Here is a 22,216-nt window from a genome sequence, read left to right as displayed (position 1 = left end):
ATGGCGGATCGATCCGTGTCCCCGACGAAGAACGGGACGGCCGATGGGCGCCGCACGCCCTCGCGAGCTACGCCCACCTCGTCATCTCGACCAGGGACCCCGTCTCGGACCGGTCCGAAGGGCAGCGGGACGACGCCGGTAGCCAGCGCGGCATCGGCTGTGCCGCCGCCTCTCGCCACGCTGGATCGGCACGTCCCCGCCGGCTGCCCGCACCTCGCACGATCCTTGAAGCTGGGCTCGTCCTTCTTGACCACCTCGTCTTCCTCATCCGCCGACGTCGACCCCGGTGCTGCGCTGGGCACGCACCAGGTCAAGACCGAGCAGTTGGACGGCGATGCAGCCGATGGTAGCGGCGGAATGGGTGCCGAGGGCAGCAGCCACCTGTCGCAGGAGGCCAGGCGCGCGCTCAAGAGGTACATCGCCGGCCTCCGATGGGGCGGCAGGATCCGCGCGGGCGAGGTCAAGGTCATCGACGAGGCCGCCTCGCAGCCGGCCAAAGAGGCCACCGACCGCAGTGGGAAGCGCAGGAAGCTCGACTACCCGACCTGCGGCACGTGCGAGACCGAGCTGCACCGCCCATTCATCTGCCTCGACTGCGCCTACACGGGCTGCTTCCTGCCGCAGCAGCACGAAGGCAGCGCCAAGCCCCACATCGTGCAGCATCTGCGCGCCCAGTCGCACTCGTTTGGTGAGCGCTCGCGCGGCCGTCCGGTGGCGAGCCTTGCTGAATCCTCCGGCTTGGCGACGCCAACGTCCTGGCATCGAGTCGCTGACAATATCCGCCGTATTCCTTGGCGGTCGCCTCCTCAGCCTTTGATCTGCTGCGTGGCACGCTCTTCTGCGTCGATTGCAACGACGTCGTCTTTGACCCGACCTTTGAAGCCGTCTTGGCACGAGAGAGGGGTCGATCCGCCGACAAGGCCCGGGCGCGATCCCATGGGCCCTACCTCGCAAGCTTGGGTGAGTCGGCCTGCGAATGGCGGTCCGCGGACGTGGCAAGCCTCTCGGAGGTGGCTATTGACGCCGGACGGCCTGATCTCCCCGCGCCCGCCCTTCAGACAACCTGCCGCTCCCGGATGCCTCGAACGGCATGGCCTGCCGCAACCCTCGAGGCCTGCGCAACATGGGCGCGACGTGCTTCATGAACGTCATCATCCAGGCCTTTCTGCACAACCCGCTGCTGCGCAACTTCTTCCTCAGCGACCGCCACAATCCGGCGCTGTGCACCAACTCGCGCGCCTGCCTCGCCTGCGAGATGGACAAGATCTTTTCCGAGTTCTACTCGAGCTCGCCCGACAAAGGCCCGCACGGCCCGACGTCGTTCCTCTACTGCATGTGGCTCGACCAGAACTCGGGCGAGCTGTCGCAGGCCGGCCAGCACGACGCCCACGAGCTCTTCATCAGCGCGCTCAACGGCGTCCACGGCGCCCTCACGTCGCGCTCGCTCGAGCGCTCGCTGCTGCCGGCGTTTCCCTACGACGACGAGAACGCGTGCAGCCTGCTCTTTGACCACTACGAGGGCTCCGGATCCGGATCCGGCTCGAGCTCCGAGGCGGGCACGCCGTCGGGCGCGCTGCGCGGCATCGTCTCGTGCCCGTGCGTGGTGCACCGCACGTTTTCCGGCCAGCTCCAGAGCGACGTCACCTGCCAGCGCTGCGGCAAGGTCAACACGACGCGGGACCCCATGCTCGACCTCAGCCTCGACGTGCGGCCAGACTCGATGCGGAAGCGCGACGGCGCCCTCGACCCCGGCGCCGATGCAGCGGCCAAGAAGAACGGCAAGAACAAGAAGGCCGGCCCGCAGGACAAGAAGGGTGCGGCCGAGCGTGAGGGCACCGAAGAGGAGCAGCACCTCACCGTCTGCCTGCAGAGGTGAGTCGCGGCGAGGGTTGGAGGAGCGGACGCCCGATCTGCTCCCAGTCGGGTGGCGATGGCGGCGTGGCCGACTGACCGTCTCTGCCCCTCGCCGCCGACCATCATCCCCTCATGACGACTCGCCAATCGCAGGTACTGCTGCACAGAGAGGCTGGGCAACGACGATTACACATGCAGCTCGTGCGGCGGGATGGCCTCGGCCACCAAGCAGCTCAGCCTCTTCCGTCTGCCCCCCGTCCTCTGTATCCAGCTGAAGGTGAGAGGTCGGCGCAGTCGCAGCGGCCCGCAGGAGCCGTCGCACTGACTCTGATCTTTGCTTTGCCTCCGGCTCCTTTGGCGGCGGCCGGGTACAGCGCTTCGAGCATACCTCTGCGGCGACCAAGATCGACACGAGAGTGACCTTCCCGCTCGTGCTCGACGTTCGACAGTTTTCCACTGCAGTCGTCCGAGGGGAAACGGCACGCCTCAATCCGGATCCAGAGTGAGTGGCTGTGCGAGCTCCGCCGGCGTGGAGCACGGCACGCTCGGAGGACAAGGCTGCTGACCCTATACGGCCGCGCTCGCCGCCCTCGTCTGCCTGCCCGACGCCAGAGCGTACCTTTACGACCTGTTCACGGTCGTGGTGCACGTCGGTTCGATGAACACGGGGCACTACACCAACTTCTCAAAGTGGCGTGACCAGGTGCGTGCGAGCGGTTCCGTCTGGGGCAGGTGCGCGGGCGTTGTGGTCATCGACTGACTCCAGAGAGCGTCGGCTGCCGTCGCGTGCTGCCGGGTGGGGGGATCGCAGTGGTACCGCTTTGACGACGACAAGGTGACGCCGGCCAAGGTGTCGGATGTTCTGAGCGCGCGCGCCTACCAGCTCTGCTACCAGCGGCGGAGCCTCAAGAACCTCTCGTCGCGCCGGTCGTTGTCGTAGCCGAAGGAACAGGCGGTCAGGGGGGCAGTTCGGCATCGGCATCGCGACTGGACGCTGCCGCCTGCCGGGTCGGAAGCCTGCCGGCGTGCCGTCGGCATCCCTGGCCTGCTGGCCGCCGCCGAGCTTACCTGATGTCTGTCCAGACGAGCGTCCATCGTGCCGACCGATCCTGATCGATCCTGACCTTGCGACCGTCCGTGGCATCGCCTTGCTGCCGGAGTGGTCGTCGTCGTCGTCGTCGTCGTCGTCGTCGTCGCCTCCCACGAAATCGAATGATGCCGTAGGTGGTCGGGACGAGGCGCGCCAGCCCCGCTCGTCCTTCCAGCAGCTCTATCCGCTCGTCGTACGTCAACCTGCATGCATGCGAGGAGGACCCTGGCTGGATGCCCAGCTGCCTCGCCTCGCCTCGCTTCGAGGGCCCCCCGCCTGCCCGTCGTACACACGCCTGCTTTCCGATGGTGAGATGGTAGCGGCTGCGTCGCCGACCGGTAGCATCGTACGTGTGTATGGGCGTCGTTGTGTCTCGCCTTTGCCAGCCAAAGGAGACCGCTTGGCCCAGGCACTCCGGAGGGGCGGTGTGGCGAGATCGAGGGCCAAGTTCAAGTTGGCCGGCCAGCGGAAGCCACGCGGAATTTGAAACGGCCAGGCGCTCGACAGCCGGGCGGGGGGCTGACTGCCGGCCTGCGCCCAGAAATCACCCCACCCTCACCTTTGCCTGCTGGCTAGCCTGCCCCAGCCTCGACGAGGGCTGCCTCGATCCCTCCCCTCCGACGACGTCCAACGTGGGGCCACCTTCGGTCTGGCTCGTACCTTCATCTACCTACCACATCTTGTCTCCCTCTCTCTTTCTCTCTTTCTCTCTTTCTCTCTTTCCCTCTCAGCTCGCCACCACCAGCTTCGACTGTCCTCACACCTGGCTCCTCGGCGACGCCGGCTCCATCTCCTCATAACGATAGCCGTCCAAAGGCCCATGACGTGACCCCGCACCGCTTGGATCTCGACGCTCAGGCCGCCGCTCACCCGCATCTATTCGCGCTCCAGCCCACCCCTCTCTTCGAACTTTCACGCCCCCACCCGACAGACGATCAACGCTCCGTATCTCCGGCAGGCAGCACCTCCGGACCCCAGCCCGCCCCTCGTCCTTCGGCGGCCGGCCTTGTCTTCACACGACTGCGCTAGCGGGGCCCGACGGTCGTGGCGTGTGGTGACACCCAGCACAGCCTCTCGAGCGCGCCTTTTCCACCTCGACATCGCACATAGATAGTCGAGAGCTTTTCCTCCCAGAGCATCGTTGACGATCAGCTTCAAACCTAGACCCGCCTGCGCCAGAGGCAGCGCACCGCATTACGGGCTCCAGCTCCAGCTGAATCTCCAGCTCCATATCGACAGACTTGCACTTAGACAACACGCTACACGAGCCCGTCCGTACAGCAGCACCGCCTCAGCCGTCATCGCCGACCGGTCGACCCGACATGGCACCCTCTTCTACCTCGACCGAGACCGAGTCGCCCCGAACCAGGCCCCGCGAGGCACTGCAGGCGTCGAGCGCCTTCAAGTCCTACTCGGCCGCAAACGGCAACGTCGCCCCGGCACCAAAGCGGGAAAAAGGCGTCTTCACCTCGACCTCTCGCACTGCGGCACTGGCGTCCGACAGTGATGACGACTCGGTGCTGGGCGAAGTGCCCGGTTCGTCGAGCGGGAGCAGCGGCGACGAAGCAGCCTCGCGAGCGGCACAGAGCGGCCAGAGCTCTTCCAGCAACAAGTCGCGCAAGGCGGGCAAGTCGTCGACGTCTTCCAAGATGACGAGGCTGTCCAAGCTCTTCTCTCCGTCGTCGAGGCCATCGTCCCCCTCTTCCACGCCCCAGGATAAGGGCAAGGGGAAAGAGAGGTCCCGGCCCAAAACGGCGGTCCACGCCGGCAGGAAGCTTCGCGCCACAGAGATAGGGCCGGCCACGGGCAACGTCGCCCTGGACAGCGACGAGGAAGAGTACCCCTCGGAGGATGAGCGCCGCGCTAGCGTCGAAAACATGCGAGAGCTCAAAGAAAAGCAGAGACGGAACGTCCAGAGCATGGACGAGGCGCAGGTGGCAGGCCTGCAAAAGGCCAAGGAGGCCCCAGAGAAGCTCGACCGGATGGCCTCACAGGAGGCCGACGACCGCGGGCGAGCCAGGACCAAGGCGGCCTCTGAGGACACACCGAGTGAGCAGCGGGCGCGCGACCTCAGCCCAGGCGCAAAGCGCAACTCGCTGCTGGCATCAAAGCTGCCCAACCTCCAGCTGCCGGAAGCCATCACGCAGAAGCTGACGCTGCCCCAATTCCAGATCCCCATCAAGGACTTTCCGCTGCAGGGCAGCGGCAAGGACTCCGAGTTTGACCAGGCACATCCCGTGTGGGCCAAGCAGCCGTACAAGTACCTCTACTATGCCTACTTTGGCCTCTCGGTGGGCCTCTACCACCTCCCGGCGTGGTCCCTCACCAGCGCCGTCAAGTCGAAGCGCGGTCGCAAGGACTGGTCGTGGAAGCGGGCGACGATGGTCAAGCTCTTCCGCCACGGCACCAAGCTCACCTTCCGTACGCACACCAACCTCGGCCGCGACCTGACCAAGGAGGTGCCCCATTCCAAGACGGTCAAGAGCAAGTTTGTCTGGGTCGACGAGTTGGCCGACGAATACATAAGCGGCGAGCTGGAGCGCGCCATGAAGATCCAGAAGATCAAGGCGCTCCGCACCTGCGGCTTCTGGTACGGCGAGTCGGGCGACGGCGGCGTCGGCCAAAAGGCGGCGCCCGGAGAAAAGGTCATGTTCCACCTGCACGGCGGAGCGTACTGGGTGAGTGACTTTCGCTGTCGAGCAGAACAGTCCCTGCCCCTCGTCGTCGAACCGAAACACCCATCGCCCACGAACCTGCTGCTGACCCTCTGCCTCTACTTGGCCTCCGGCAACGGTACCGACATCGGACAGATCGGCACCGCGCACGAGTCGGACGTCACGGCGGCCGTCAACACGCAGGCGCTGCGCTACATGCACGAGATCTACGAGAGCCAGAAGTTTGCCGACATGAGTCCGACCAGCTCGCGCAACTCAACTCGCAGCGGCGACGTCCGCGGCGAGGGCGGGGCCAGCGGCAACGGCAACGGCACGGCAAGCCGGAGTGATCTTGGCAGCACCATCGATGCGGCAACTGGCGCGGAGCGGCCCGCGTCGTCGTCAGCCTCCTCTTCCTCTTCGTCGTCGTCGTCCTCGGCGTCGAAAGCGGCCAAGGCGGGACCCAAGGTCAGCACGACCGACTACACCGACCCTTCGGCCAAGGCCGGCAGGCTGCTGCGGACCTTCAGCCTCGACTACCGGCTCTGCGTTCCAGGCAAGCCGCAGGCTGGCAGCTACCCGGCCGCCCTGTTGGATGCACTCGCAGGCTACCGATACCTGATCGAAGACCTGGGCTTTCACCCGGAGGACGTCATCGTCGCAGGAGATAGCGCCGGCGGCAACCTCGGCATCGCGCTGTGCCGCTATCTGAGGGATGAGAAGGTGATGCCGATGCCGGGAAGCCTGCTGCTGATGTCGCCGTGGGCCGACTGCTCGCGATCGCACAGCGGGCCGACGGGCGCGCCCAACCTCATGTCGACGGCGCATCGCAACATCAAGTCGGACATTATCTCGCCCTGCCTCGCCTTCCGCAACACGGCGGTGTCGGCCTTCCTCGGCGAGCTGCCGGCGCGGGAGACGTACCGCAACCCGTACCTCTCGTCGATCTCGCTGCAGCTTCCGCCGCACAAGGGCGGCAAGGGCCCCTTCTGGGGATTTGAGGGCTTCCCGAAGCGGATCTACATCACCACTGGCAGCGCCGAGATCTCGTACGACCAGCACCTCACCTTGGCGCACCGCATGGCCGCGGGCACCAAGCACGGCGCTCCGATCTATACGGGCGACAAGCTGAGCAAGGGCCAGGATCCGGCCAAGCTGGCGGGACGGTACGACTACCCGCGTCCAAAGGGGCTCAAGATTTCGTTGAGCTCGGCCACGACGCCCGGCAGCACGCCTGGGTCGGAGACGACGCCTGCCGAGCAGGAGCATGAGAACGAGGAGCGGGCGGCGGCCTCTGAGCTCTTCTCAGACAACGATAAGGATTCCGACGGACAGCCCGAGGCGTCGATCGAGGAGCTCGTGTCGTCGGCCGGCGAGATTGTGATGCGGACGCGCTCCAAGGACGGCGTGAGCCCCTCGGTCAACCACCGGACCGATTCGGACCAGGTCAAGATGGGCGCGATGCGACCCGTCGACTCGTCGCGGACGGACGCGGCCACGTCGGAAAAGGTCGACGAGACGATGCTGCCCTCGCAGCGGCAGCAGCAGATGGAAGAGAAGGAGCTCAAGCAGGACCTCAGGGAGGCCGACGCGCTGCCGAGCCACCGCAGGGAGGGCGAGGCGCCGCGGCCACGGGGCGAGCAGAGGGAGCTTGAGGACGCCAACGCGGCCCAGCGAGAGGCCATCGACGTCGAGCTGGCGAGAGACGAGGACCGGCAGACGGAGGAGATGGCCAAGGTGCGTCGGGGCCAGGAGGGCTACTCGCTCGCCGCGCCCGCCGGCAGGATGACGGAGGAGGCGACCAAGAAGCGCAAGGGCAGCCGCGGCCAGGCTGGCGCCGGCTCGGCAGGCGCGCAGGAGCGTCGTCCCGACAGCGGCACTTGCGCCCAGCACGACGAGGCCGACGACGTCATCAAAGCGCAAGATTTCATCGGCGACGACAACGACGACGACGACGACGCTGGGTCTTCGTCGATGTCGTCGCAGCGGGCCACAGACGGGGAGGGCAAGCAGCGCCGGCATCGCCTCAAGAACAAGCTCTTCCGCCGAGAGCCGAGCAACACGGTGCCGACGACGCCGCAGATCCGCATCTCGCCTCCCGAGTCTGAAGCCGACGCCGTCGACGATGACGAGGGCAGGACAGGCCGAAGCGGCGATGGCGCGGGAGGGGGAGGGGGAGGATCCTACTTTGATCTGGGACGACGACGCACCAACTTCCCAGCTCCACCGAGCGGACCGCGTCGGCGGGCGTACTCTGAGGTATCGCCGCTGACGCCCTGGATGCAGGCCTCCCCCTCGGCGTCGGCATCCTCATCGCACCTCGACAGCCTGAGCAACAATGGCTCGACGTGGTCAGTGGCCAGCGGCGCCACGGCCACCTCGTCGTACCACCCGGAGCACGACGACCGCGCGCAGCCGCACCACGAGCTCGAGGAGCGTGTCGTCATCCTCGACGAGGTCAAGGATGCCATCCACGACTACCTCCTCTTCAGCTGGTTTGAACCTGAACGCAGCTCCACCTGGCGGCGCATCGCAAAGTGGATCCACGAGGCCTAGCGCTCGCCCCTCCAGCTACAGTATTGCTGGCGACTCGTCTCTCCGCCGCGAAGAGAGAGAGACAGCGAGGGTCGAGGGGAGGAGAGGGGAGGAGAGGAGAGATAGATCATGCAGCGTGGTCGTTTGTTGTTGTACATTGAGTGGATGAGTGGGTGGGTGCGTATGTCTGCCCCGCGTCATTTGCAAGCATAGAACCCGACCTTCTACGTCGTCCGTCGCTCGAGGTAAATGCAAGCAAGCACAGACCTGCACTCGGCGCACATCGGCCCATGCCGTCGCCGCAGGCCGCCTCTCAAGTCGTCCTCCACGTATCCGTCTCATCGTCCCAGTCGCTGGCGAGCCTGCCAAAGTAGCAGGTGATGGCCGACAGCTTGGGACCGAGGTACTGCTCCTCGACCTTGATCTTGACCCCGTTCTCGCCCTCGCCCTCACCCTCTGCGGATGGCGGGACGAGGTTGGCGATCTCGTCGAGGTCCGAGTTGCGCGGAAGGTAAAAGGCAATATCGCCCGTGATGGTCGAGGTGAGGTCAAAGAGTTGCTTGCCCGGCAGCGGCTGCAGCAGCGAGAGCGGGTAGATGTCGGTGTAGGCCGACTGCGTCGACGGAGGCGGAGGCGGAGACGGGGAGGCGACGGTGGCAGTGGGCTTCGAGGGCGACGTGGTGGGCGTGTTTGCCATCGAGGCCGGTTCGAGGTACCCGACGCCTCCCCAGGGCGGAGAGAGGAAGACGACGTCGATGTCGAGCTTCTCGGCGTCGTTCCATTTCGAAGGTCGCTGCGACTGCTCATCCTCTTCTCCCCGGTCTTGGCCTTGGCCGCCGCTATCACCGTCATTCCGCCGGTCCTTGCGCCTACGCCACTCTTGGACGTCGTGGACAAAGTCGATGTAGTCGCCGTGGCAAAAGGTGATGCGGTCCTGGACGCCATAGATCTGGGCATTGTGCCTGGCGAGGCGGATCTTGTTCTCGTCAATGTCGATGGCGACGACGCGCTCGCAGGTGAGGGCGAGCTGGATGGCGTTGCCTCCTGCGCCGCAAAAGGCGTCGAGGGCGGTGGTCGACGAGCAGCGGGTGGCGATGCGGTGGGCGATGGGCTCCGGGGTGACCGAGTACCAGGACTGCTCGTCGAGGAGGATGCCCGACGAGAAGAGCGAGAAGAGCGTGTGCCGCTTCCACCAGTACTTTTGGAGCGCCGGCGGCAGCGAGTGCGACGTGGTCAGGGCGAGCGAGAGGAGCGAGGGCGGGATGGACGCGTACACGGAGCCCGGGCCGTGGGTGCGGTCGTTGTCGGTGAGTGCATGTCTGCGGTCGCCGTTGCTGTTGCTACCGTTGGCGTACGAGTTGCGCTTGCGCTTCTTTGATGGGCCTGCCATGGTGGCGACGGCGGCTGGCTGGTGGCGGTAGGTGACGGTGGTGCAGGCTGGGAGCAGTAGTGTGGAGGAATTGGGCCGGCCCCGGGCAGAAGAAAGGCGAGCGGCCTGCCGAGCGGGCTGCCTCCTTCTGTCTGTCTGTGTGGACCCTTGGCTTTGCCCCGTCTTCCGAAAAAGAAAAAAGCCAGGCCAAATTGAGCACAAAATTGCCCGCCCGGTCTGCAGGCCCAGGCCACGCCCGATTTGGCAGTTGAGCCCGCCCGCACTGGCTGGACCCGCCCGCGGGTGACCCGACTCAGGGGCGCAACGCCTGCCTGCCTCGGCTGGCAGGGTGACAGGACAGGCGGGCCAGAGGCAGGCCGGGCCAGGCAAGCCAGCGTCGAGCGTGCATGCATGCAGGGGGCGGGCAGCCCACCCAGCCAACTCCAAAAAACACAACAACCAACGCCTGCCTGCCTGCCTGCCCTCGCTGCCCTGCACCGCCCACGCACACAGCATCACCGCACCGCCGCCGCATCGGCCTCCCTCACTGCGCAGGCCAGGCCCGCCTCCCCTCCCCTCCCCACCGCCCGCCCAACGACGAGACCGTAGCAGGTCCAGATCGGAACAGGCCCGACGGCTTGCTTGCCTCTGCACCTCGACCATCACACCTACTCGCTCGCTCGCTTGCTCGCTCTTCTACCTGACTGCCTGCTCACTTTGCTCGCCTGCACCGCCTCACCAGCACCAATCACGACCCACACGCCACCCTCACCGCCTCGCTCGCATCGCCCAGCCCAGCCCCAGCGCAGCCTAGCTCGACCTCCCGCCCGTCTCGCATCGCATCGCATCGCCCTTCCCAGCGCTTCTAGCCATCTTCAACCAGCACCACACGCCTGCGCTCGCGCATCGCCACCCACGGCCGTCGCCCGCCTCGTACCGAGTACTGCCCTCTCAGTCCTTGTCCCGCTGCTCGCCGCGGCCAAAGCCACCGCTCCGCTGCCCACCCAGGCCACTCGACTCGGCCCAGATGAACTTCATCTTCAAGACGAAGCAGCGCACCCCGCCGGAGCTCGTCAGGCACCTCCGCGACGCCCTCATCCGCCTCGACCACGTCACCGGCGGCTCCTCGTCCTCGGCCTCGGGCGGCGGCGGCGCAGGCGGCTCCTCGTCGTCCGCCGCCGGCTCCTCGTCCTCGGCTTCCGGGTCCGGCCACAGCTTCGGCACCGGCTCCTCCCACTCGACCTCGTCCGGCTCCTCGGGCACCTCGGCCAGCATATCCGGCGGCGGCCTCGTCGGCTCCGGCTCGTCGGAATCGCGCAGAAAGGCGTCCGAGGAGGTCAGCAAGAACCTCTACCAGATCAAGGTCATCCTCTACGGCGACGGCGAAAACGACCCGCAGCCCGACCAGGTGGCCCAGCTGGCGCAGGAGGTGTACAACAACGACCTCCTCCAGCTCCTCGTCCGCGACATTTCCAAGCTCGAATTTGAGGCGAAAAAGGACGTGTCGCAGATCTTCAACAACCTGCTGCGGCGCCAGATTGGCACGCGGTGGCCCACGGTCGAGTACCTCTCGACCAAGCCCGAGGTCCTCTTCACGGCGCTGCGCGGCTACGAGAACCCCGAGGTGGCGCTCAACACGGGCATGATCCTCCGCGAGATGCTGCGGCACGAGCCGCTGGCCAAGCTCCTCCTCCACTCGGAGCGCTTCTACACGTTCCCCGACTACATTGAAAAGACGACGTTTGGCATCTCGTGCGACGCGTTCGCCAACTTCAAGGAGACGCTGACGCGGCACAAGGCCATGGTGGCCGACTACCTCGAGCACAACTACGACCGCTTCTTTGCCATGTACACGGAGCTGCTCATGTCGCCCAACTACGTCACCAAGCGGCAGTCGCTCAAGCTGCTGGGCGAGATCCTGCTGGACCGCACCAACTTCAACGTCATGACGCGCTACATCAGCTCCGAGGACAACCTCAAGATGATGATGAACCTGCTGCGCGACCGCAGCAAAAACATCCAGTTTGAGGCGTTCCACGTGTTCAAGGTGTTTGTCGCCAACCCCAAGAAGCCGCCCGTGATTGAAAACATCCTGCGCCGCAACCGCGAGCGGCTCGTGGCTTTCCTGGGCAATTTCCACAACGACAAGGACGACGAGCAGTTTGTCGACGAGAAGCAGTACGTGCTCCAGATCATCGAGAGCACGGGCAAGACCAAGCCGGCCGCCGCCGCCGCCTGAGCCGCGGCGCGCCATCGCCAGCAGCATGTCGTCGAGGCCGGTGCGGGTGGATGGGGTTCGTTCGATGTCCGATGTTGTTTCCTCTGCAGAGGTTTCGCTGTTGCTTCCGTGGTCCGCGCGCTGCCGTGCGCCGATCCAAGATATATCCTCCGAGACACTTGTGACTTCACTGGCGCCTCCCAGATGGCCTCGACCATCGTCGTCGTCGCCGTTGTCGTGGTCGCCGAAGCTGCGATCCTTGTCCAGTCCTGCCACCGTCTGGCCCTTCGTACACATAGTCTCTCTCTGCCCACCTTTGATCCGTGCCCTGCATCACCATTTCACCATCCTGGCCAGCTTGGATCGGCTGCGTGCGGCTTCGTTCGTATTCGTGGCGGTCCGGCGCAATGAGCGGTGGCGAACGGCGAGCTGAATCTGTCTGTCTCCGCCACGTGGGCCCGACTGAGACTGGACCGTGGCGACGCACGGACGCTGTGGGGTTTGCCTTGCTGCGTGCATGTGCGAGCTGAGCGGATGTGCTGGTGGACGCGAGCATGGGACGAGGTAGAGCTGAGTCGGTCGTATCACGCGGGCTGAGCTACCAGGGCTGGCCCTGTCAGGCCAGGCGATGCTGGGTGATCGCGATGAACGTCCGCCCGCGCCTGGCGCAATAAGGTCGATTCACTCAACGCGAAGTCAAAAGTGCACGCCTACTCGCGCCGGGGCAGGCGCGACGTGGATCCAACACCCAGCCCAGGCTAGGCTGCCTGGAAAAACCCTCCGGGCGACCAGAGCAACACCACCACCAGCGGCGAGCGACCCTTTCCTCTCGCCTCTCTCTTCACCCCCAAACGCTTCATCCGATCCCCCTCCGCTCGAACATGACCATCGACTCGAGCTACTCCACCACCGAAAGACCGAACAAGCAGCTCAAGACGACGCACCTCGACTCCGAAATGTCCCTCCCTACGCAGTCGACTTCGGCCTCGGCCTCGGCACTGCGCCTCCTCGTATGCCGCCACCCCGCCCACCCTCTTGCCAAGCTGCCTACCCGCGGTAGCGCCTCGGCGGCAGGGTACGATCTGTACTCGAGCGAGAAGGTCACCATCGAACGGGGGAAACGCAAGGTCGTTCAGACGGGCATCTCGCTCGCCATCCCAGAAGGACACTATGGCCGTGTTGCACCTCGCAGCGGTCTTGGTGAGTGTCGATTCGAGAAAGACCCCCTCCTTCGCCTGCGCGGGGCAAGATCAATGATCAGAATGTGAAGGCTGATCAGATGTGTGTACTTGTTCCCCATCTTCGCGCCCGCTCGCAATAGCCTCCAAGCACGGCATCGACGTCGGAGCAGGCGTCATCGACTCCGACTACCGTGGCCTTCTCGGCGTCCTCCTCTTCAACCTCGGCGATGCAGACTTTACCAGTACGTGGCCGACCCTAACCCCCCCCCCCCCCCCCCCCCCCCCCCCACTCAGACCCATCAGAACTCCAGCTGAATCCTCCTTTGCTCCACTCGGTCGCGCTTCGCCTTGTCAACACCCGCCTCTATCTCGACCGCGCACGCAGTCAACGAAGGAGACAGGATCGCGCAGCTCGTCATTGAACAGATCTCGACTCCTCCCGTAGAGGAAGTGTCCAGCCTCGATGACACCGCCAGGGGCGCAGGCGGCTTTGGCTCCACTGGCGGTTTCGGACCCGCTGCCACCGTCGCCGCTCAGGACACGGCAGCAGCCGCCGCCGCCGCCGCCGACCTGCCGACCGAGAGCGCAACGACAAAGCAGGCCTGAACCAGTCTCACACCGTACGCAACCCACTCCGCGTCCGTTTCGTGCATTCATTCAATTCTCTTGGCAAGGTGAAATATATCGTGGCGTGACAGCAAATTACAGCAAAGGTGGAAATCTCAGAGTGTCTACGGCGCGGCGGGCGAGACTGGTCTGCGTGGGAGCAGCGAGCCTCTACGCGCTGCGCCGCGACCCGGATCCTGGTATCTTGCAAGGCGTTGTTTTTGGTGGCAAGCTCCTCATCCCTCGTAAGCTCAGAGAGAGCGAGGGACAAGGAGCAACCGATTGGGCGATGGTGTGGGGAGAGGGCGGTGCCGTGCCGTCGGCTCAGAGCGCGTTCTTGCCCACGGTCTCGGACGGCACAGTGACCATGATGAGGGCCGCGGCGATGAAGAGACTGGCCGAGACGTAGATGGGCGCCGATCCGACGGCGTAGATGCCGATGATGGGGGCCATGGCGCCAAAGATGCGGTTGAGCGAAGAGGCGATGCCGTCGGCGGTGCCGCGGTGGGGCGCCGGGAACGTCTCGGGCGTCCACGAGTAGAGGACGCCGTACATGATGTTCTGGGTGAGGGCCGTGACGCAGTTGAAGCCCAGCACGGCGCCGTTGGTCTTGGCCGTGGTGAAGGCGAAGAGGAAGATTCCAGTGAGCAGGGTGCCCAGAGCCATGGCACCACGGCGGCCGGTGCGCGGCAGCTCGACGAGGTAGGCGGCGATGATCGAGCCGGGCACACCGCAGATGGAAATGATGGCGTAGTTGCGGTAGGTGACGTCGACCGACGAGCTTCCGCTGACGCCCTGCGCCCTCTCGAGGTAGATGGGCAGGAATGCGTTGTAGAGCGGGTAAGCGAGGCCGATGAGCGACCAGAGCATAAAGATGGCCGAGGTGGTGTAGGCCATCTTGGCGCCGCGGAAGAGGGGCTTGATGTGCGACAGGTCGGGCGTGAAGCTGACGTTTTTAAAGCTGCCCGCGACGCGCGAAGGCAGCGACGTGATGGCGGCCATACCCTTGGGCTCCTCCTCGACCTGGTGGTGGGCGGCATCCATGTCGGCCTCCTGGCCAGCAGCACTGCGAAGGATCTCGACGCTGAGCACATCGTCACCGAGCTCGATCCCGTTGCGTCGCGCAATTTCTTTCATCGTCGCAACAGCCTCGGCGTCGCGCCCCTTGGCCAGGTAGAACTTGGGCGACTCGGGCAGCTTGAAGACGGCAAAACGCAGCAAGAAGAAGACGAAAGTGATCGCTCCAATGCAAAAAAAGAAGTACCTCCATCCCTTGTTGTCCGCCGTGTTGCAGGGGATGGATCCGTCGAAGGGGGTGTTGGACTCGTCGCCGCTGCAAGAGTAGTTTGCGATAAAGGCCCAACCGATGAGGCTTCCGACGAGCTGGCCGATGGACCAGAAGACGGAGAGGAGGGTGAGGAGGTACTGCTTGTTGGCGGGGACGAACTCGAGGAAGAGGGTGCCGTCGACGGGGAGGTTGCCGCCGAGGCCGAAGCCGAGGGCGGCAAAGAGGCCGCCGAGGCCGACGAAGCTGGGTGCGCCGCCGGCGGCGATGCCAAAGATGCCTGCGAGGCAGAGGGTGATGTTGAACGAGGGCCTGCGTCCGATGACGTCGGCGAGGATGCCCCAGGTGGCTGCGCCAAAGATGAGCCCGATGTAGAGCGAGAAGGTCATCCAGCGGACGTCCGAGGGGATGTTGAACTCGCGCGAGACCTGGGGCAGGGCGATGGCGACGCCCTGGAGCCACATGTTGTCGCAGAACCAGCCGAAGCCGGAGAGGAAGAAGACCTGCCACTGGACCTTGCCCATGCCGATGTGCTCGTTGAGCACCTTGTTGAGGATGTAGCACTTGCGCTCGTAGATGTCGTCGACGGCGCTCGACTCGACGCGGCTGCCAAACTGCTGGGCGACCTCCTTGGACAGCTGCTTCTCGGCGTCGCCGCCATCGGACGAGAGCTGGGGCGACTTCTCCGCCTTGACGGCGCCGCTGGCGTCCTGCTTCTCCATGGTGGGCGGTTGAGGCGACGGTAGGTCCAGAGGGGAAAGGGTAGGGATGAAAAAGAAGAGGAGAGGTGTCTACGATACGCGAAACGGACGACCACGGCAGAGGAGGTCGAGCCTTGTTTCGAGAACCACAGCGTAGGGGGGGACAGGGAGGATTAGGAGGTGGATGGAGTCGAACGAGATGGGGGGGAAAGGGAAGTGCAATGCGTCGTAGGGACAAGCCAGAACCCTCTATTTAAGCTCGCTAGGCGATTTTGGCCGCTCGCGCGGGCGTCCTGGCCTTGGCTGCTCGGTTACCGGCAGTGCGTGGGCGGTTGGAGCCAAAAGGGCCCAGAGCAGCGGCGGCGGCGGCGGCGGCGGCGGTGGTGGGGACGAGGCCGAACGGCGTTGGTCGCGGGCAGGCGAGCGGGGTAAGCAGGCAGGCCAGCGAGAGGAACGGGCAGGAACCGAAACGGGGGTCAGTCGGGGAAACCTGCTTGGCTAGCTTGCTCTGTCGCCCCTTGCTAGGTATGGATGGATGAGCGGGGGGCAGGCCACGAGAGGATGGGTAGTTAGGGACAGGTAGGCCTAGCGTCGACGGAGAAGGGTGGGCGCAAGACGCAGAGGCCGGGGACCCAGGGCACCAGATCCGCGTGCGAGCTCGTTTGCGCGACGCTACACACGCTCCTCTTCCGCTTCCGTTCGGGTCGCCCGCCCATCGGTAGCCGGAGGGCGCGCCGCTGTAGCGCGCCGCCCGCCCCCAGGCCTTGTTGCCACACACACACCGGTGCACGTCTGGCAGCCACTTCTCGGGGCTGCCGGGGCGCAGGCTCGCTCGATCCTGCCTCCCTGGTCACGCTTCGTCTACGTAGGTACCGTAGACAAACGTGGATAACCTCGTGCCCCCCCGCCTCTTTGTCGATCTTAGGCTGTTGGTGCCGACGGGTCGCTCCACGAGACTGGGTGCCGATGAGGCAGGAAAAGCACTTGTCCACTCATGTCTTGGCGTGAATCGCCCTACCTAACCCAAGACCAGCTTCGGCTTCACCGCAAGCAGAGTGGGCGAGCGTTTCATGTGAGTACAGTCTGGTCTAGGTACTTACGGCGGTAGCGCCAAGGGGGACAGAGACCAGGCAGCGACATGGCCGGCCTGGCCGGCTGAAGTTTCGTGCGACACGGCATTGATGCGAGCACCTTTCCTGCGAAGCACCTGAGGATCCGGTCCGGCGGTGTCGTCTGTGCCCTCTGCTCAGCCCGAAACTGCCCCTCTCAGCTCGACCCTTCGTCGGCGACACGCGCTGCCACCACGAGCACCGTAGCTTGCCTGCGCTCATGGCCTGATCACGAACGGTTGGGTGGGGGTGGCTCGAGGTTGCGGAGCGAACAGGCGGCGTTGACCGACGGCGACAAAACCGCGCACGTTGCTCGGTAGCGACACAACAGAAGAGAGCGAGGTACGGTGTTGCCGAGTCGTCCGGCTGCAGCTCTCAGCTCACTACGGCCGTCGGAACTGGGCCACCCTGCCTGCCTGGACGATCTGCCTGCCCGTGACCGCCACCTTGTCCTGCTGGCCGCTCGAGCTGCTCCTACGGGCACCTACCTGTACCCGTGCCACCGCAACTGCGGCTCAGCCGCACGCCGTCGCCGCGCACCCGTCGTGCATGCGCCTCAATAATGTCCTGGCAGAGCAAGCGCCCTCGTGCGCTGACATGGGATGGCACATCGATAGCAAACATACGGACAGACAAGACTGCGGTGGGCCTTACTCGACGGGCGAGGGCTCAATCCTCACCATCCCATGCGCGACTTCGACAGCAGAGTACAAGGTGGATACCGCATCACCAACACAGACAAGACCAGGTGACCAAGGGACGGCTTTCGCCTTCGCGCCTTTCTCGGTGAAGCCCGAGATCCAGAGAGGTCGCTCCGATGCTCGCTTTCAGGCCTGCCTCTGGCGTAGACCGATATTGCCGGCGAGGGGCAGGCCGCAGGCAGCAGAACAGACGTTGGGCTCGAGTTTCGTTCCCACCATCGTGCGCGCGAGCGTTCCGCAGCTGCATTTCGTAGGTTCGGAAGGAAACCGGCTGGCTCAACCTGTTTCTCCGGCTCCGCCAAGCTGAGGTCGAGCGGTAGCTCAGCCGCCTCGATGGGGCGGACGGGTCTCGATTCCAGCTCCGACAGACCCTTTGGCTGGATCGGTTCGGTCCCGCCAGGCGTGAGCTGGCAGGCGGCAGACAGGCTTCGTGTCCGCGTGCGTTTTTCGGCGTCGGTCTCTTGCTGTCCGCTGTCGATGGATTTGCCCGAGAGATTCGCCTCGCCGTCACCACGCTTCGCGCTGGGCAGGAGGAGTTTGAACTCGGCCTGCCAGCCCTGCCCCCCGGTCAACGCCGCCCGCCGCGTTTGGCTTACTTGGGGGTGGACGCCGGCAAAGCCGCCGCTGCCCAAAGCCGGACGAGAGCGAGGGCCGGCGAGCCTTCGCGTCTTAAACTCTCGCAACAGCATGAACCGGCCTTGCCGTCGCAGTTGCGCGGTCCCTGCCAAGAATTCAAAGTGAGTCGCTCTCTCTCGATGACCAGAGGGCCGGCAGGCAGACAGGCAGGCAGGAGCGGATCTCCCATCGCTCCTCCCGGAAATCGGCGCGGGACCGACATGGTGGTCCAGGGGGGCGGGCGGTAGGGACCAGCGACCCTTGAGCTCGTGACGGTGCGGCTCCACCATCGGCTGCTGTGGACGGTCGACGAGAGTCAAAATCTCGGCGGCCGCAGCAATACGCCGACTTTGCCTATGCCATGCTCGCTCGACCTCCCTCTGGCTCGCGTGCATGCCACATGTCGAATGGCTGTACGTCGGGCCCTCGTTCCTGGCACGAAGCCGGACAATTACGGTGAGCAGCAACAAGGCAGGAGAAGCCGAGCAACGCCTCTTCGTCCACCGAGGTGTCACGACCAGTGCGCGCCGTTTGTGCCGGCGTCGTGACCTGCAACGGCGTCTTTCCACCAATCGTCTCCGTCTGGCCGTGTCGCGCAGTGTAGCATGGCATGGCGTGGAACGTACAGTACCTGCTTGCTTCTGCCGCTACCTGGCAGGCGCAACCTGGCTGCGAGTGGTGCACCAGCTGTGCAAGCAAGCACGGCGACGCCCGGCAGCCCATGGGGACGAGCGGCAGTGCGGAGCACAGGGTGCGTTTGCAAGTCGAGGTGCATCTTCGCAGACGAGTTCGTCTGGAGATGCTGAAGATGTGATTGGATGGCGTTGCGAGACCAAGACACGGAGTGCGGCGAGCGGGAAACTTTGGGAAGGAGGCACCGGTGGCGAAGAAGGCGCACACGGCCGACACACACCGCGCTAGACCATATCCTCGGAACCGCCGCCTGCCCGCCCGCACCGGCTCCGAGCACGTACATTGAAGGACCGCATCACGGGTGCTCTGCGCTCGACAAGACATCTACGCACGCGGCCCACCTCTCGCCCTGCAGATCCAGCCGTGCAGAGCCGTGGTATCACGCCCGGTTAGCTGGTTTGCGTATCAGATTGTCTTGCAAGGGGAGGAGGACCCCCGACCACACATCGTCCTCAGCCAGGGCGGAGGAAAGGATGGGCGACTAAGGTTACACGGGAGAGCGGAGGGGGGGCTTGCAAGTCAAGGGTCGAGCGAGAGAGGCACCACCCGTCATGAAGGGACGCCTCTCTGGCTCGGCCCTGTTGCACCGTGGCCCTCGAGGGCCAGGCGAGAGAGGACGACGTACGTCGAAGCGGCTGCGCGTGATACGAGGCTTGACGGTCCGTCGCCCTCCCGTTTTTGTTTCGTTGGTTGGTTGGTTGGTTGGTTGGGTGCGGCGGCAAAGGGCGAAGATGGGACCCCTTCGCTGCCAGAAAGGAGAGGGGCGGTGCGTATGCGAGCGTGCGTGTGTGAGGCTGCGTAGAGAAGTTTTTTGGGTGGGAGGTTGGGTTGTGCTATCAGACAGGCATGGGTGCGCATAGGCAGGAGGAGGATGGCACCTCGCCTCCGCTCCCACGAGACGGCGGCGAGGCGGGTGCGCCGACGAGGGCAAGGGAAGAGACCGACAAGAAGCGAGCGAGAAGCAGAAGGAGGTGGACAAAGGAGGCAAACGACGGACCGCCGCTACTCCGCTTAGGGAGCGAAGAGGAGGTCGAGGAACTCCTTCGAGGCGACCTGCTTGGGCTCCTTCTTGGCCGACTTCTTGACCGACTGGGATCGGATCTCGGAGCGGATGGCCGCCTGGGCGTAGGGGTTGAGGCGGAAGAGGACGGCGCGGTTGCGCAGCGGGTTCTTGCGCTGGGTGAAGGGCCTCTTGCTCTTGCTGGGGCCCTTCTCGCGGCAGACCGACTGGATCTCGCCCGAGTTGATGATGCGGGCAACGTCGGGGTTCGAGACCTTGGCGGCGGGCAGGGTGAAGCCAGTCTTGGAGGCGAAGACCTCGTCGAGGCGGCCAAAGGCCGACTCGGTGAAGATGACGAAGCGGCCGAGGTGACCACCGGGGGCAAGCTGGAGGATGTTGAGGCGGTCAACCGAGCACACCTCGACGCCGGGCAGGTTGCGGAACGCGTTGACGATGCCGTTGTCCTGGCCGTAGATGACCAGGGGGCCGCGGCGCTGCGTGTGGCGGCGGTTGCGGATCTTGCCGACACCAGCGCGGAGCTGGCGCGAGTTCGAAACCTTGACGACGTCAGCGTAGGCGCCAACCGACTTGAGGAGAGCGACGGCCTCCTTGGTCTTCTTGAGGCTCTCGGCGGCGTCGGCGACGACAAGAGGGATCTCCTCGAGCTCCTCGACGCGGTGGCCGCGGGCAAGGACGAGCGAGGGGACGGCGGTAGCAGCCAGGGCCGAAGCAGTAGCGTAGCGCTTCTGGTTCAGGTTGGTCTTGATCTGCCAGCGGCGCCACAGCTTGGTCGGGGCGAACATGTGACCACCGCGGACCATGTTACCGAAAGCGGCCTGGCCGGAGCGGTGCGTACCACCACCGCCGACACGGGGGATACGGGCAACGGCACGACCGGTACCCCACGACTCGGCCGAGGTCTGGTGACCGGCCTTCTCGGAGACGGCGTAGGGCTGGCGCTTGTTCTTGTTCACGTTGGCTGCGAGGCGGGGAGGTCAAGTGGCAGAGGCGAGTAGACCACAGCGGTCAGATACGCCGTTGCCGTGGGTCGGACAGGACGCCGCAGGTACGAGTCCCCTTCGCGGAGCGTTTCCGCCAGGCTTCCTCTGGAGGGGGGAGGAGCGACCGCCGTGGAGCGTCTCGATACTCACTGTGAACAGCCTGAACGACATCAGGGCGGATGGGGGCCGTGAAGACGGCGGGGAGGGGGAGCGAGCCGGAGGCGGCACCGTCGAGACCCCTAACGTTAACAGCTGAGAAAGTCAAGGTGAAAAGACGAAGAGGGAGGTGGTCGCCGTCAGCAAAGACGATCCCGCAGCATGCCTTTGAATCGGCATTGCGCACTGTGACGAGACGTAGACGCCCGAAGACCAGCGAGCGAGCGACCAGTCGTTTTGTCGGATGTCGAGATTTCTTGTCGGCAGAAAACCCAGCACCTCGGCGCAGAGCAGCTTTCCGGCACTTTCCGACGCCTTCCACCGCCCTCATGGCGTCAGCGGCCCTGTCCAGCTGGTTCAAATGGCCGGCCCATCTGGATCCAGAGCAGCATCGTCTTCAGGGACGACATCTATCCTGACTCGTCTGGCCAAAGGCTCTCCAGCGACCGCAAGAGACGAAGCCTGCCAATCGTTCGCAGATCGAGACCACCCTCCCTTCGACTTCGTGCTCCCGACGTCGTTTGTCCCCAGCCCCCTGTGCCTCCCGAGGCCTGAATGCCAACTCTCGTTCCACCTGGGGCTGTCTCCTGCGAGGTGCTGGGTGCGCAAAGGGTCGATGCGAAGTGCGGCTGCGCAAAGCGGCGACGTAATGACAAGAGTGCCGGTCCGTCTTTCGATGCTGGCGCTCGTTTAGGTGTCGCCATGGTCGTCGGTACGTGTCTCTGGCAAAGGTCGATCGGTCGATCGTAGGTCGTGCTGGTCGCTCGTGCTGGTGCTGATGCCGGTGCTTCGTTCGATCGTTCGGGCGTCGTGGTCGTCGTCACCGCTGATGATGCTTACTCGGTCTAGCAGCCATTGTCGGATATCTTGAGGGGGGATCGGACGGGAGGGTGATGGAGGGGTTCGAGAAGATGGTGAGCAGACGCCTCTGCCTTGCTCTCAGTGGACTGGCGGCGGGCCAGGCTCAACACTCACTTGAGCTGCCACTTCAATCTGGACCTCGACTTGAATTGGCCTTGCCCCGCGCAATTCAAAAATCTTGAATTGCTGCCCCGCCCTTTGGCTGGGCAGGCCGGGCTGGGCGTGCTCTCTCTTGGCTGGTCGGGCCTTCCTCGCTGGCTCGCTGCTGCCAGCGCTGGCCTCGAGTCGAGCCTGCTCGCACCGACGAAGGGGCGGGCTCGCGCTGCCCCGGCCCAGCCAGCCCAGCCTGCCGAGTGGATTCGGTGAGCGGCGCGCGGGCGTTCGCCAGCCAGCTGGCCGCCTCTGCGAGAGAGCGGAAAAAAAGATCAAAGGGAGGGCGTGTGAATTTTTAGCGGCCGACCCAAGCCAGGCGCAGCCTCGAGCCAAGCCCCGCTCCAAGCCCACGCCCGTCTCCCGATCAGCCAACCCAACCAGCCCAGACCTCGGCCAGGGCGGGCGTGGCCGGCACCGTGGGCCAGTCCAGCGCC

At 65.1% G+C, this 22,216-nt stretch overlaps 7 protein-coding genes across 7 annotated transcripts; 4 read left to right on the top strand and 3 right to left on the bottom strand.

Annotated features, from left to right (window-relative positions):
- Positions 1 to 2,794, top strand: PFL1_04953 (uncharacterized protein; the record flags this gene model as incomplete). Its single annotated transcript, XM_007882483.1, has 7 exons — positions 1 to 688; positions 811 to 960; positions 1,059 to 1,872; positions 2,008 to 2,131; positions 2,229 to 2,356; positions 2,467 to 2,557; positions 2,666 to 2,794. 7 exons carry the CDS (start codon positions 1 to 3, stop codon positions 2,792 to 2,794), a joined length of 2,124 nt encoding a protein of 707 aa, XP_007880674.1.
- A 1,472-nt stretch (positions 2,795 to 4,266) lies between these two features.
- PFL1_04952 (uncharacterized protein) lies at positions 4,267 to 8,154 on the top strand (the record flags this gene model as incomplete). The annotated part of the gene is made up of 2 exons (XM_007882482.1): positions 4,267 to 5,622; positions 5,755 to 8,154. 2 exons carry the CDS (start codon positions 4,267 to 4,269, stop codon positions 8,152 to 8,154), a joined length of 3,756 nt encoding a protein of 1,251 aa, XP_007880673.1.
- A 292-nt stretch (positions 8,155 to 8,446) lies between these two features.
- On the bottom strand, positions 8,447 to 9,523 carry PFL1_04951 (uncharacterized protein; the record flags this gene model as incomplete). Its single annotated transcript, XM_007882481.1, has 2 exons — positions 8,447 to 8,746; positions 8,786 to 9,523. The coding sequence occupies 2 exons, from the start codon at positions 9,521 to 9,523 to the stop codon at positions 8,447 to 8,449; spliced, it is 1,038 nt and encodes a 345-aa protein (XP_007880672.1).
- A 1,006-nt stretch (positions 9,524 to 10,529) lies between these two features.
- Positions 10,530 to 11,741, top strand: PFL1_04950 (uncharacterized protein; the record flags this gene model as incomplete). The annotated part of the gene is made up of 1 exon (XM_007882480.1): positions 10,530 to 11,741. One exon carries the CDS (start codon positions 10,530 to 10,532, stop codon positions 11,739 to 11,741), a length of 1,212 nt encoding a protein of 403 aa, XP_007880671.1.
- Positions 11,742 to 12,601: 860 nt separating this feature from the next.
- On the top strand, positions 12,602 to 13,507 carry PFL1_04949 (uncharacterized protein; the record flags this gene model as incomplete). The annotated part of the gene is made up of 3 exons (XM_007882479.1): positions 12,602 to 12,920; positions 13,042 to 13,143; positions 13,287 to 13,507. The coding sequence occupies 3 exons, from the start codon at positions 12,602 to 12,604 to the stop codon at positions 13,505 to 13,507; spliced, it is 642 nt and encodes a 213-aa protein (XP_007880670.1).
- A 324-nt stretch (positions 13,508 to 13,831) lies between these two features.
- Positions 13,832 to 15,514, bottom strand: PFL1_04948 (uncharacterized protein; the record flags this gene model as incomplete). Its single annotated transcript, XM_007882478.1, has 1 exon — positions 13,832 to 15,514. One exon carries the CDS (start codon positions 15,512 to 15,514, stop codon positions 13,832 to 13,834), a length of 1,683 nt encoding a protein of 560 aa, XP_007880669.1.
- Positions 15,515 to 19,622: 4,108 nt separating this feature from the next.
- Positions 19,623 to 21,624, bottom strand: PFL1_04947 (uncharacterized protein; the record flags this gene model as incomplete). Its single annotated transcript, XM_007882477.1, has 3 exons — positions 19,623 to 20,590; positions 20,763 to 20,864; positions 21,609 to 21,624. The coding sequence occupies 3 exons, from the start codon at positions 21,622 to 21,624 to the stop codon at positions 19,623 to 19,625; spliced, it is 1,086 nt and encodes a 361-aa protein (XP_007880668.1).
- Between the last annotated feature and the right edge of the window lie 592 nt (positions 21,625 to 22,216).

Source organism: Pseudozyma flocculosa, assembly GCF_000417875.1.
Source record: "Pseudozyma flocculosa PF-1 unplaced genomic scaffold scaffold00017, whole genome shotgun sequence".
Classification (NCBI taxonomy): Eukaryota; Fungi; Basidiomycota; class Ustilaginomycetes; order Ustilaginales; family Ustilaginaceae; genus Pseudozyma; species Pseudozyma flocculosa.
Note: the sequence above shows the minus strand (reverse complement) of the source record. Positions and strands in the feature narration are given on the sequence as shown.